Source organism: Podarcis raffonei, chromosome 2 (assembly GCF_027172205.1).
Source record: "Podarcis raffonei isolate rPodRaf1 chromosome 2, rPodRaf1.pri, whole genome shotgun sequence".
Classification (NCBI taxonomy): domain Eukaryota; kingdom Metazoa; phylum Chordata; class Lepidosauria; order Squamata; family Lacertidae; genus Podarcis; species Podarcis raffonei.
Window position 1 is genome coordinate 64,511,772 of NC_070603.1, and position 14,730 is coordinate 64,526,501.

Below are 14,730 nucleotides of genomic sequence, written 5' to 3' on the forward strand. Positions count from 1 at the left end.
TTCCCGCCAGTAAGCGGTCCCTATTTATCTACTTGCACCCGGGGGTGCTTTCGAACTGCTAGGTTGGCAGGCGCTGGGACCGAGCAGCGGGAGCGCACCCCGCCGCGGGGATTCGAACCGCCGACCTTTCGATCGGCAAGCCCTAGGCGCTGAGGCTTTTACCCACAGCGCCACCCGCGTCCCAGTAGATCCCATGAAAAGCAAAAATGTTCTATTGTAACATTATGTTTTTTTAAAGAAAAATAATTAAAAGAATTCCAATGCTTTTAATGGCAACTCATTATTTTATGAACATTGGAGCCAAGAAGACTGGGTGGGTGACAGATTTCTTAACATCTTGTGATGGAAAAGCCTTTCTTTGATCTACAGTAGCGTAAGGTCAAGAAAAGTTCTGGTTTCCATCGTACTGTTAGTAATGTTCATTAGAATCTTTATTTAAAACATTTCTGCTTTTAATGGGGACCAGAATATATATATATTTCTATATGGTTCCTGAGAATTATTACTACACACCTGATTTAATTTTTTTAAAAAACTTTTGAATGAGATTATCCAAACAGGAACCGGACCCAGAATTAGTCCATATTTGTGTGTGCAGCATCCTTATGTTCATGCAGATAGACTCCTGCAAGGGTAGAGCTACACATAAAAGCTGGACCAAATATATGGTAAGGGCTAAAAATCTGTATTATAAATGTCAATAGTGTACATTTTGAGTCGTCACAGATAAATGAAACAAATATGACGTTATCTTCTAGACCATGAAAAGTGAAATTTAGATCAGGGTGTCAATGTTTCTGTATATGCATTGTAGCTTCCTCTCCTCTACTGTGTGCAGTGCATTTTGCAATCCCATTGCACGTCTACCTCTTGGCCAGGAAAAGCCCTTTTGATAGCGATTTCCTAGGCCTGCAACTTCAAATACATATAACCTCAGACTCCCTCATTTCAGTCAATTGCCAAATATGGCCTACCAGCAATCCTGGTCTTGCTTTAGCCTTCACTTGATTTAAGCAGTTGTGTGGTCATCACCAAAACTCTCGCTCCTCAAATCCAAAAAAAAGGACTATTCTTAGTATTCAGTCATGACTAAAACCACAAGTAGAGCCCTGCATAATCAGGCCAGAGGCCATCTTCTTCAGCGTCCTGATCTCACAGTGAGCAACCACAAGTCTGCAAGCAGAACCTGCCTACAACTGCATTCTCCCTACTTGTGATTCCCAACAACTGGCCTTCAGAGACATATTGTCTCTGACAGTGACAAAGGAGAACACAACCATCATGGTTGGTAGCTTTTAGCAGTCTAATTCTCCATGAATTTGACTATGAGCCAATGACCGACTCTGCTGCTTCTTCAACACGTGAAACGCTCTTGGTGGAAATTAATACTACTACTGGTATACCGCCAGTGTTATCAGCATTGTTCTTAAAACGTGATCTGTTTGAGGCCTATTGAAGGATGAGCCCTTCTTTCAGCTTTTAAACAGAAGTCGCAGACAGCAAGCCAATGGTTATGCCAGGGACCTGATTAGCAGACAGGAGATATTTCCTTCCTGTCCCTCTGCCAACAATTTCCATTTGTACCGCCGACTCTTATCTAATTGTTCCCTACCATTTACAGATACAATAAAACAGCTCAGTAAGAAGAGGAAGGTCAATAAAGAGTAATGCCATGAAAAAAGGACATGCACAAAAAAAGCTCATTATGGGCTGGAGCTGCTGCGTGTCCTGTCAGCCTCGTCATTAGCTATTTGGAACTCTTTCTGAGGTGAATATAGTCGGGCTGCTCTGAATCACGCATCTGATTTGAATTTCACTGCAGGTTTTTCTAAGCAGAAGAGTGAGATGGGGGCTCAGACACAGAAGGAATGACTTTGTGACAGAGCAACGCCAGTTTTTTATGGGTAGTAGAGCTACATGTTTGAGAGTGCTCTCAGCAAAGTATCCTCTGGTGGGCCACCTCCAGCATGGCATCACCCAAGGGCCCCCTTCCCCAACTGTGTGCCCTTCAGATGTTTTGAACTACAATTCTCATCGGCCATGGCTGGGGGAGGCTGCTCTGGGACACTGTGGGAAATTGAAACAATGGTTAGTGCCAGTTGCTTGGGGCCCAAGTCAATAAATAATATGAAGGGGAGGGAAGGGACAGGCTCTATTAGGGCATTGGAGGGCCTAGTGACTGCCTGAGGATACTGGATATAGATACAGTGGAACCTAGATTTTCGAGCGTCTCACAAGTTGAACAATCGGGAACTCAAATGCCGAAAACCCGGAAGTAATTGCTTCTGTTTTTGAATTTGCCTCGGAAGTCAAATGGCTTCTGAGATACATTTTTCATTTCCCCCCATTGACTTTGCAGCCAGCCCATTGATCTTCAGTTTTTGAGTTTTTCAGAAGCCGAACGGTCTTCTGGAATGGATTACGTTTGAAAACTGAGGTTCCACTGTATAGATAAGAGAGAGAGGGTGGGATGACTTTGTGTGTGTGTGTGTGTGTGTGTGTGTTACAAAACAAACACATAAACAGGGAAAAGTAAACAGTTCGTAGAGTCGTTTCACAGTTCGTTTACCTTCGGTATGAGACACTATTGTCATAGACACTGCGTGGTTGGGAAAGGAGAGGGAAGAGAGAGAGAAAGAGGGAAGGAGAAAGATAGGGAGGGAGAATGATATTTCGTTCCATTGTAGAGAGTTTCTGCAGGTTTTTTGTGTCAGCGTCACGTGGGTAGGTCCTTTGTTTGTTTATTTATTTATTTATTTATTTATTTATTTATTTATTTATTTATTTATTTATTTATATTGGCATTGCAGGATTGGGGGGGGGGCAGGTCCAGAGCTTGGTTGGTTGTGTTCAATTGGTTGCAGTGTGGTTGGTTGGTTTGTATGTGTGTGGGATGTGTGTGTTGTTGGGTCAGGCTAGCCATATTGATTTGTACGCTGTTGGAGGGGGGGGATAGGTAATTGTCTTGTTCTGCTGCATATGTGATAAAGGGGAGCCACACTGGGGTGAAGGCACCCTCCTTTGCTTGTCCCTGTGCTAGTTTAAGTTTGTTGGTTAACTTTTCTAGTAGGGCGGTTTCCCATACATTTTGGTACCAGTGGTCTAAGGAAATTGATGCCAGCCCTGGAGGCGTGAGGGTAGGAAGATGAGCAAAGCATTGAATACAGTTTCCAATGGGACTTGCAATGGCTTTGTTTAGAAAAAGATATGCCCAAACCCCAGAAATGTAAACACTACTGATAAGAGGGAGAGCATGATGGGCCTAGGCTAGAATCCAGGGATGCCTTAATGACTCTAAAAAGTAAAAGGGAAAAAAGACCGCACAATAATTTCTGTCTCAGGGCTAATCGTAATACCCTGAAGGATGACGGATTGCTGTAATTATCTTTCAAAATAATGAAGTGGCTTGATAAATGCAGTGGAAACCTTGACTTCTTCCCGTCTACTCTCTTTAGTCAATGGTAAGGGCACCCAAAGAATAGGACTTTGTGCATTGAGGGGCATCTAATCCTGCTACTGTTGAGCAAAGTGGGACAATAATTTTTGGCTAGAATGGAGGCTGTCCAAAAAAGAGGAAGGATTTTTAATAGTAAACAAACAGCAGGTTAGGAAGGATATCTGCCAGTCTAGGCAAAGATCCCATATAAGCTTATTTGAATTGGAGAGGATGGTCCTGTCTTGGCATATCAACACTGCAAACAAAGTGAAATTAAGAAGAAAAACACCTCGATTATAGACACCCACTTTAGCTGCCATAGTGCAAATAGCATTTTGGTCCTGGGCACGAATGCGTTAGCTAAAGCAATGCCACCTTGATGCTCATAATCAAAACTAGTGTGTGATGCTGCATTGATAGCAGTGTTCCTGGGCCAGCCTAACAGATCTTGGGAAGCCATGTATAGGTGGAACATAACAACTCTTCTTCATTGGCAGCATCAAGCAAAAACTTTACTGGACATTGACCTGCTCCCTTGGGACCAGCAGCAAGTAGAAGGGTCACTGACTGCTGCTACTCTGGTAAGGGGGCAAGTTTCAGATCCACTGAGACTCTGAAGCCTGATTTTATGTGCGCCACCTTCAGGGCATAGGAATGGGATGCAGCATTCAAACTTCTACCTCAATGAAGTTGAATAGGCCCTCCCAAAATTCTCTAAGCTGTTTGTTGGTACTAAAATTGAAGCATTGGGTGGGGATATTGCCAGATATTCTTTGGGGCTGATAATGGGTAAAATTCTCCAACAGGTTTTCCTCCAAAAATTCTCTCCTAAGGAATTTTGTCTCACCTAACATGGAATGAAATGCTATTGTAAGTTCACATTGGTGAATGAAAGAAAGCAATAGGCTAAGAGGGGAGGATTGGAAGGAGAAGGAGTAAAGGCTACTGCCTCCTTCAACACTATTAAAATAAAAGTAAATAATATTAAAATTAGATCCACAGTAGCACCCAAAGTTTGTGGATAGCGAAACTGGGGAGGCATTTGACCAGAACAGTCTCCAAGGAAGATCTGGAATTTTCCACTTTTCTAGGAGTTTGATAAAGCCGCACCCCACCCTTTTAGGTCCTTTCTAAGAAATTTCAACCTAGCCCAAATCTGAATTGATTAACGATAAAGTCTTTGATAATTCAGAATGATCTGTCCAGCAGAGATGTGCGACAAGGGGTACTTGTGGGCTTTGGCAAAGGATGGGCAAGTCTGTCCATTCTGGTGAGTCTCAGTTTATCACTTTTCCAATTTTAAGTTAGCTTTTTCACATTTTCTCATAGAAATTCATCAGTATTTCAGAGCGAATTTCTCTTAAGAGATTTGTTTGAATGCAATATGCCTCAAATGCACATTTTTTTGGCAAGCAAATTAGTCCAATATAATGCATTCTTGTATGTTGCTTCCATTAACATTTTTTAAATGCATACCCCACCTTGGTATATACATTTCTGAATGGATTACTTGGCTGAAGAACTGTACTGCAAAATTCAGAGAAGGGCAGATTTTGAAGGATGGCTGTCTTTTGGCCTGAGTCAGGGGTGCCAACTTGAATAAAATATTGTGGGGGCCCAGGTAAGCACCACCCTGCACAACTGATCACATGACGCAGTGCACACAGACCATTTGAATGGGAATGCCCATCAACTTTTTTGGGGGGCCCCAGTCCCTTCAAATATTTTATTTTGGAGACTGAAGCCCCCACGGCCCCTGGGAGTAGGTTTCTATGGCCTGAGTAATGCTCTGGGAAGTGTGAATTGGGTATCTCTTTGAGATGTGAACTGAACTGAATTGCTCCCATATCCCTAGCTTTGGCTATATTGAAACAGGATGCCTTCTGCAATGTGTTGCTAATAATCCAAGGGCATTTGCATAAGTGACATTCAGAAAGTCTTTTGGTCTAGAATGCTGAAGTTGCTTACACAGACAAGGGAGCCATTAAGGAAAAAGAAAGGGCATCCTTCTTAGGGGAGGTCTGGCATGAGTAGATATTTTACAAAATGAAAAAGGTCTGTGAAAAGGAAGCAACATGATATAGTACCCCACCACGCCCAAAATAAATGCGAGGGGTTTGGGTGGGGTGGCAGAAAAGATAATGACTAGTCAAAGAATAGGATTTAGCCATGCTTTGACCTCCCGTCAAACCATCAGAGTCACACCTGAGAAAAATTGGCTCGGTAAAGAGAAACCCAGTCAGGCAAGTCTGAACAGAGAGCCGGCAGGTAGCTGTGCAAGCCATTGCTTCATGTGTCTTGGTTTGTAGCGTTTGTGCCAAGGTGAACATCAACTCCAGTTCACATGAGAAAGAATAAACGGTGGGGGAGGCACCAAGGGATTTTGTGTTTGTGTTGCACGTGTGCGAGAAGCTGTAGCTGCACACACCGCCCTCGTGTCAGAGAGAGGAAGAAGGAGAACTCCTCCATCTGCACACTGACTCCAGACCACAACCTGGTGGCGAGCGGGCTTCCTGAGCCCAGAGCTTGTGCAATGGGCTACCATTTGTGCTGCAGCAGATTCAGCAAGCAAGCTCAACGCCAGTGGCAATTGTGGGCTGTAGACAAGACTCTGAGTGCAGCCCTTCGCATGGTAACAGCAGCTCAGCTATTATGCTTTGGATTTCAAAGGGACATGTTTATGTTTGTGTGCACATGTGTACATGCTTTCTTTGGGAAGACAGCTTTCTGAATGAAGAGGAAGGAAAGAACAGCCTGCCACCAGGCTTTCAGGGAGGCCTGCAAATGCCCTGGGTTTCCCTTATAATCTACCCCTCCTGCATAGAACGGCATTTCCCACCAGACACTTTCAAGCCACAGGGCCCATTCCACCATTTAATTGCTCTTTGAGTAAGAGGGCATCAGCGGGTCTTCCTCACCCCATTTTGCCTTTGCCATGAGAAAAAGAAGAAAATACAAAGTGCTTGATTTTGCCACAACATGACTTCTTCCAGCCTCACAACAAGATATGCTTATGGGAAGGAGCTTTCTGGGTAAAGGCTGTAATTTCTGGGCAATTTCATCTAATAAAGCTATGCTTTACTTGTGCGCTACTAGGTTTCCTGGGTCTCTTCCTTACACATCCTGTGTGGCAGACCTGACCCTGTGTGTAAGATGCCTCTAGGAGCAGCTCCATGTGTTATGCTAGCTGAGGGAAAACCCAGCCTTGCGCTGGAGTTTCCCGCATGTGTCTGCACATGTAAGCACATCAGTGAAACCTCGCTGGATCCAAGTTGCACATATGTGTCAATGACAGCCATGCTTTATGCGTTTGCTACAGGTGACATCAATGCAAGAAAGAGACTGGCGTTGTCTACTACAGCAATTGAAAGGTGGAAAACTCCCCTGGTTTGGGCTATTCTTCTTTGCCAATACAGGGCCAACAATGAATGCGAATTGATTGTCCCGCTGAACCTGCTCACTAAATCTTTTTTTCATGTTAACTTTCTAAAGTGCAAGAAAAGGGGAAATTAATCCAAAAGCAGCAAGCTTGTGTCTGGAAGATCCATACTGAAGGACACTGTATCTCTATCCTTCCTCTTCTCTTTCACCCGTCCTCACCCAAAACACTGACTAAACATTCAGCTGCCCCAAAGGGCTCCTCACTGCCAGTTTTAACTTCCCCTGTGGAGCTGGTCACATCCCCCAGTCCATGTAAATGTGCATGGCCTTTTCTTCTTCTCTGCAACGTAGCAGCGATGGAAGCCATACGGGGGGGGGGGGTTGGGAGAAGAAATGCACAAATGGAAATCTCGCTCGTGTCTTGCTAGCCATGAAAGCTAAATGCAGCACCAAAGAGTTACAAAAATATAGTTGGGCTAGCAATCCCACTGGAAAATTACTAATGCTATGAAATGTCAAAAAATAATGGTCATCTTTTCTGTATAGATATATATCATTCTTTCCCATAGCCCACCCCAGGTTTACCAATTAAAATTAATTTTCTGTTACTTCTATTTACACACACACACACCACACACACACACCTTCTTTCCTGTAGTGCAGAATACCTTCCTTATGTGGGTTCATTTTAAAGCCTTAGCTTTTCACAGTAACAATTTGCTTTTGTTATTTAAAGAAACATGGCGAGCGTCTTAAGATTAATGGGTTTTTGTTTTTTTAAAACCCCCCACATTTCATCATGACTCCATGATCACACTGAGGTGAATCTCGCTGAAGGTATGAGTTGTGACTGAGTGTCTTTGTCCCCAAAACACAACTCCTACCTCTTGCAATTTAAGAATTGGAGGCGCAACCAACTTCTCACTGAAATCTATGGACACATCTCCAAAAGGATGTTCAAGGATGTAAGTTACAATTTTAGATTTAATGCCATGAATTTGCACCACTCTCTGAAAGGATATAAGACTGTTATCTAGCTATCGATATATATCTATATAATATAGGTTCTTTTTTCTTGGATCATAAAACGATTGCTTTCTAATATGCAACTTTGGCACTCCTCAATCTCCCCCAGTGGACCCTGACTCTTCCTTTCTTATCTTTTTTTTAAAAATCCCCTGGCCCAACTCATTCCATCTTCAAACCATACACGAACAACATGGGGGCAGTATACAGTATATGACTTTTTTCTCTTTTGCTTGTCTTTTTTTGTTTTTTTGTTTTTGCTTTTGTTTTGCGTGCTTGCTTAGAAACTGGTATGGCCTTACAGAGCAAGATTCTGGTTTAAGCGTAATTGCAATCCTCTTTGCACATGGAATCATGAATCATTCCATCGGCTTTAGAATCTAAGCTGTTAATAGGCTAAAAAAGGATTTATTTTTGCATTATAATTAAGCATGAATATATATTTAATATATTACACTGCTTGGACTGCCGCCGTAGCAATCCTAAACTTCCCAGTGCTGTAAAACAACTTGCCCCTCCCGTAATCTTACCCCACTCAAGTTTTCGAAAGCTTTCTTCCCGCTGCCCACCCCCCGTAATATTCCTCAGTTCATATATTTTGTTTTAAAAGTCACCCACTTTGTTTTTGTTTTTTAAAATAGATATTGCCACATTCTTAAATTCATGCATCACTGCATTGCTATTGCACGTAATGTGTATAGAGTAACCATCTGTCTTGCCTTTAACCACCATCCATCCTCATCTTCTTGGAATTCCACCTATGAACCTTGCTCCCCAGCTCACGGCTTGTGGACATCTTCCCTTCGGACGATCTTGTAGATGATCCAGTAGAAAATGTTGAAGATGAGGAAAGCCATGGGGAAGCCGATCCGCGAGATCTTATCTATCTTCTTGGCCCGCTGGACGAAGAGCTTGCGCATCTCGGCGTCAGACTTTGAAGGGGGCGGCGCTGGGTTGGCCGTGTTGTTGTTGTTGGCTCCCTTGACCGAGATGCCGTCCTTGGCCTGAAGGCAGGCGGGCCCCATCCCGTAGGCCGAAAAATTGAACCTGCCTTCTCCGGTGTCGTCCTCCTGAAATATATTAAACATAGGGCTCTACTTACAAATAAGATATAGACAGTGCACCCTTGCTATAAGGCTCTCCTACCACAGCTCCAAAGTCCCTGGGGACAGGTCCCTCTTCTGAGGCCTTGCTCAAGTTGGGCAACCCCCTCTTGGAGAGACCAGCCTTATAGATGGGTGCAGTACAATGCACAGATGCAAAGCAGGGGATCCATTGGAAAGTGGGTTGACCTGCCTTTCCTTCGGGAACCGTTCCTTGTCCTCAACAAGATATCCCCTGTTTTGCTTCTGCCCCTCCTCCCCATCCATACCTTCTTTATTCTTGGCTTGCCCAGAAGGAGTGGGCTCCATGTAACTCATATAGCAAAAGTGGTTCCATGTGGATTTCTACTGAGTTACATGGACTTTGAGCAGAAAAGGCTCATCCTTTAAAAGATACTTGCGTATAGCATCAGTTTTGATGGCCGATGCTCCTCTCTGTCCCTTTGGGGCTTTCCCTTTTCACTCTGTTTCCTCCCCCAGTCTCTTGCAGAGATCCTCAAGGTCATAGAGGCACAGCTACAGGCTCAAACTGGGCTAACAGTCATCGCAAGGGATTCTGGGACTGGGTTCTGCCGGCTTGTGGGAATGTGAGTGGAGCTCACGGCATCCTCACTGAACTTAAGAACCCAATAAAGAATATTTTATGCTTCTATGAGCTGGAGAAAGGCTACATTCAGACTGACCTGCCTATTTTCGAAAGAGTTAGTTTTTTAATAATAATAATAATAATAAAAATAAAGATAGTGAGACATCACCTACAGGATGTATGAATATATGTTATACTGTAAACTGCCCTATGCTCCTCAGACGAATTTAATACCATATTGGCCTGAATATAATCCTCACTTTCCCCCCCCAAACTCCGACCGTTAAAAGTTAAAGTGCGGCTTAAATTTGTGACCTTACAAAAATTGGCCTTTATCATATTGCTGCTGAAACAGATATCTGGTAAAATGGAACGGGTGTGAGTGCCTGCGGAATTTTAAGGGAGTGGCTTATATTTGGGCCAATACAGTAAATTAAATAAATAAGAATTCTTGTCAGGGCCAGGAAAAGAAGCCAAATAACTGATGGCCTTTAATTCAGAATATGAAGCAGCTGTGATGATGCTCTGAACACAAAGGTCGATTAGCAATTCCACGAGCTCCTGGCCTAGATATTAGCATATAGAAGCCTCTGTTTTTCAAGCTTTCTTAAATATCAGTACACACAGAGTAGGATATCCAGTTTAAGACTCTGCATTCATTATCATGGGTGAAGCAGGACCTTTCCAAGTTACATGCTGGGAAGCAGTTGGAGGAAAAGGTATGGTGACATTTGCCATCAGTTAACCTATGGACTTTAATTTAGACCAAGTTCCCTATGCATGACTTTTCCTTTTCCTTTCTTTGCAGAGTATCTTTTAAGAGCGGCCTTGCATGGTATGGATGAATTGTACCGCCACAAGTTCACAGCAAGGAAGTATGAATGGAGTTGAGAGCGCTTTGGCAAATCTGAGCAAATAATGCTGAATGAAGTTTTGCTTCATCTGGAGTTCGCTGCCAGGCATATGACTTACCTATGGAACCGTTTAGTCTCAGGAACAGGTTGGCGCATCATCCCTGTTTCCCTTTCCTCCCCCCTCCCTCCCTGGGGATAGCACTGGCTCTCTACAGTCAACACCAAAAGCGTGGGGTCTCTTCCTTAGCTACCTGCTCTCTGTTCACAATGTCTCCTTTTACACCTTGAACTGGCACCATGCAAGAGGCTGGTTTTGATGTTTCCAGTGCACTTTCTCAGCTATGAAATGTTCTAAAGGTGGTATTCAAAGAGTTATCCTGTTGAGTTTTTTTTTTTTTTACTTTTTCCAGACTCCCTTCACTCCCATGCGCAGAAATAACACAAAGTGCTTTGGAAAGTGTGGGTTTCAAAAGCAAAGGGAACTGCTGTGCAAGTTGATAAAAAAAAAAAGTCCAACACCGTATGGATGTGCAGCACTAGGCGAGGGAAGAAAATCTCTGAAATGTCCCTGTCTTTTCCCCTTTGCTATCTGGAGGTTTTGCTCCCTCCTGGGCTCATTTCCTGTTTTCATTTTTAAAAAACCATTAACAGCTTCATATCATTGACAGTTTTATTACTGGCTTGCCTTAGAATCACAGACTTGGAAGGTACCACAAAGGTCATTTGGTCCAACCCTCTTTATGCCCAACGTTAGGCTTGAACCCATGACCCTGAGATTAAGAGTCTTATGCTCTACCAACTGAGCTATCCCAGCTCATTGTATCTTTGCATTTGGCTTGCAGGTTTGTGGCACTTTTTATTGTTTTAGTAGGTTTGTCAAGATTTCCTTTCCCTCCCAAATGAATCATTCTTGTGCTTTGTAGCCTCCTTGATCCTGTCGTTTAACCATGCTGGCATTCAACATCCAGATGGCCCAATGAATGTATCCTGATGAAAAAAATATTCCCAGGGTCTAAGAAAGCCTCCCTTTCTTCCCCTCTCATCCTTCTTCCTGGGGAAAGAGAGAAAAGGGGAGGTGATCTTATGCTGGTTTAATGGATAAAAGGAGAGAGATAGGAAAGATCACAGCATCAGTCTGCCAAGAACAGCTGCTCTCAGTGCTAGCCAGTGTTCTGCACTGCGTGTAGGTGCTGCCTGCTTTCAAGTACTTTAATAGATCTGTATGCTACTCCCCCCTGGGGAATTTCCATGCATGCATAATATTTGTCCTCAATTAGAACCAAGATAAAAGGAAGTCAGGAGTTCATAGAACTATTATTTCTACAGTTTTGGCACTAAACTATAAAAAGAGATTCCAATTTATTTAATAGGCAGATTTAGATTATGGTGACACAGGCAAATGTGGGTTATCAAGTTATTAAATGGAATTTGCTATTTTAATTTACGTGATAGATGAAGCGTTGAAAATTACCACCCAGTTAAAAGAGAAGGGGCGAGTTAAGAATTGGGACGGGAGGCAGTCTTTTAACCTTAAGATGACTTGGGGGCTTTTCAAAGGTGTTTTTTTTTAAAATGTGCTGTCTGCCTATCTTTCTATTTTAAAAATAATAATAAAAAAGAATAAAATCTTGCTCTGGCCAGCAGGTGGCAGCAATGCGAAGCAAGAAACTTATCTGTATCCCAAGAGTCACATTCTGCATTTTAGCCATACCACAAAGATAGACTTCTGAAACGCATGGAGGTAGAAGCTCAGCTCTAAGGACTTAGAAAAGTCTATGTGGAAATGGTGGGTATATTTACATTTGGGAAGGTAAAATTGAAGCCCATTGTAATATTAAACTCCCACGCACCTAGTCATCCCACCAGCCAGTTTTGATATTTTTCAAAGAAAAAGCAGCCAGGAGATCTGGTACAACTGCTTCCTCTCTCGCCCCCCTGCCTGCCCACCATGTCCAGTGTTCTGGCACAAGATTCAGGAGACTAAGTGTACAGACTGATATTAAATCTACACCTTATTCAGAAAGAAGAAAGATAGAAAGAAAAAGGAAGAGAGAGAGGGAGGGAGGGAGCAAGAAAAGAAAAGAAAAGAAAAGAAAAGAAAAGAAAAGAAAAGAAAAGAAAAGAAAAGAGGCAAGCCTCAAGATGGTAATGAAAGGTAACAGAACTTTAATAAAATGATAACTCAAATTAATTGTCCCTGTGCATTTTGATTGAAATATTCCTTGAGGAAGAAGAATGGTTGAATTATATTTGAGAGATGTTGCCTTACCAGAAAAATAACATTGTTCAACTTTCCGTTTCATTACAAGTTCCCTTTATTTCTCAGTATCATTTTCAGGCTAGCCTCTTTCTTTTCTTTCTCTTTTGTAGTTCCAGCCAACCTTTCTCCCTCTGCAGAAAGGCCGCCAGAAAAAAGAAGAAGCAAACTACCTTCACAGAATTTTTGTGGCCAAATAGTAGATTGCCACTCTTTTCCAGCTGCTCAGTGGGATATTTATTCCCTCTTCTCCATTTGCTTTCGGCTGTTATGAAGTCAGCCTCACAAACCCACCATGAGTGAGGCAGGCAAACAAACAGCAAATGGCTGGAGTGGTAGCAGGAACATGTCAAGAAGCTGCCTTATGCTGAGAGTCACACCCTTGGTCCAGTGTTGGCATCCATCTGCCTTGAGACGATAGAGTGTGCCTCCAGGAGAAAGAAAAACAACTAGAGAATCACAGCGCCTGCTGTAGCTGCAGAGACTGGTAACTCATAACTGCTGCGTCCTGTGTTGCTTTTGCTGTGTTAGCAGCACCAAAGTGACCTCTCCAGGGTGCAAACATGGGCAGTGTGTATGGAGGTCCTGGGCTGCCCAGACAACAAGAACCCTCTCTCGGCTTCGCTGATGTGGACCAAAGGAAAGCAGAGCAATATATTTGGCACCATCTTGGCTGCAGGAGTTATCAGAAGGAGGCATATAAGATGCCATCCAACAGTCTTAGGGACTATACTCCAGATTTGTGTAGGGTTTACTCCATAGTCTTCTCTTCTTCCAAAGACAACGGGTATGGATTTCCCCCTGGGGTTTACTCCAGAAGCCTTTTTCATGAATGAGTATAGACACAAGGCAGCAGAGATTTAGGATCAGAGTTTTCCTTATTCCAGATGGGCTACTTTCCCAGGTTGATAAGCCCATCTGCCCCCCCACCCCACTTCTCTCTACAGTGGGTGCAGAAACTGGCTTCTTGATTGTTGAACCCACTAGCTAGCTCACTAGTATCTGCACTGCCTAGGAGCAGTTCTGTGGAATTTCAGGCAGGGAATGTTCCAGGCCCTACTTACAGATGCTGGGGACTGAATCGCCTCTGTGTAAAGCAGCAGGTGTTCTGCTACTGAGTTACGACCCTTTCCCACAAGCTGTCTCCTGCAAAATACTTTGCAAGTTACCGGAGCCCAAGGGCTAATGACAATATAAAGAGGAAGCTCTGCGCACAGCTCTAGCTTCTATGAAGCCCAAAGAGGAGGTCTAAATCCAATCCTTTTTCATTTACCTCCCCTGCAGCCCTCTCTGATAAAGCCTGAACAAGACTACAAAGCACCTGTTTCAAGCTGGTTGGAACCCTGAACAAGAAGAGTTTGGATTTGATATCCCGCTTTATCACTACCCTAAGGAGTCTCAAGGGACATGGGTGGTGCTGTGGGTTAAACCACAGAGCCTAGGACTTGCCGATCAGAAGGTTGGCGGTTCGAATCCCCATGACGGGGTGAGCTCCCGCTGCTTGGTCCCAGCTCTTGACAACCTACCAGTTCAAACACACGTCAAAGTGCAAGTAGATAAATAGGTACCGCTCCAGAGGGAAGGTAAATGGCGTTTCTGTGCGCTGCTCTGGTTCGCCAGAAGCAGCTTAGTCATGCTGGCCACATGACCCGGAAGCTGTATGCCGGCTCCCTCAGCCAATAAAGCGAGATGAGTGCTGCAACCCCAGAGTCGGCCACGACTGGACCTAATCGTCAGGGGTCCCTTTACCTTTACCTTTAAGGAGTCTCAAAGCAGCTAACAATCTCCTTTCCCTTCCTCCCTCACAACAAACACTCTGTGAGGTGAGTGAGGCTGAGAGACTTCAGAGAAGTATGACTAGCCCAAGGTCACCCAGCAGCTGCATGTGGAGGAGCAGGGACGCGAACCTGGTTCACCAGATTACGAATCTACCGCTCTTAACCACTACACCACACTGGCGTAGAACTAGAGCATGCTAAGGGCTGGGGATATACTGCAACGTTCTGCTGTAGTCTCCACTTGCTGTTTTTGTCTCATATATGTCTTGCCCCATCAAAACACTTCTTTGGAGTAGGCAGGTTCAGAGT

The 14,730-nt window shown here is 43.7% G+C and overlaps 2 protein-coding genes across 2 annotated transcripts in view; both read right to left on the reverse strand.

Moving 5' to 3' along the window:
* The window catches only part of SPARC (secreted protein acidic and cysteine rich), a 184,248-nt gene that overhangs the window by 113,644 nt on the left and 55,874 nt on the right, over window positions 1-14,730 (reverse strand). The window lies entirely within an intron of this gene.
* GLRA1 (glycine receptor alpha 1) overlaps window positions 5,574-14,730 on the reverse strand; it is an 87,594-nt gene continuing 78,437 nt past the window's right edge. Inside the window, exon 9 of the mRNA XM_053377062.1 lies at window positions 5,574-8,913. Within this exon, the coding sequence (XP_053233037.1) occupies window positions 8,623-8,913 (291 nt within the window). The 3' untranslated portion in view covers window positions 5,574-8,622. The remainder of the gene's footprint in view (window positions 8,914-14,730) is intronic.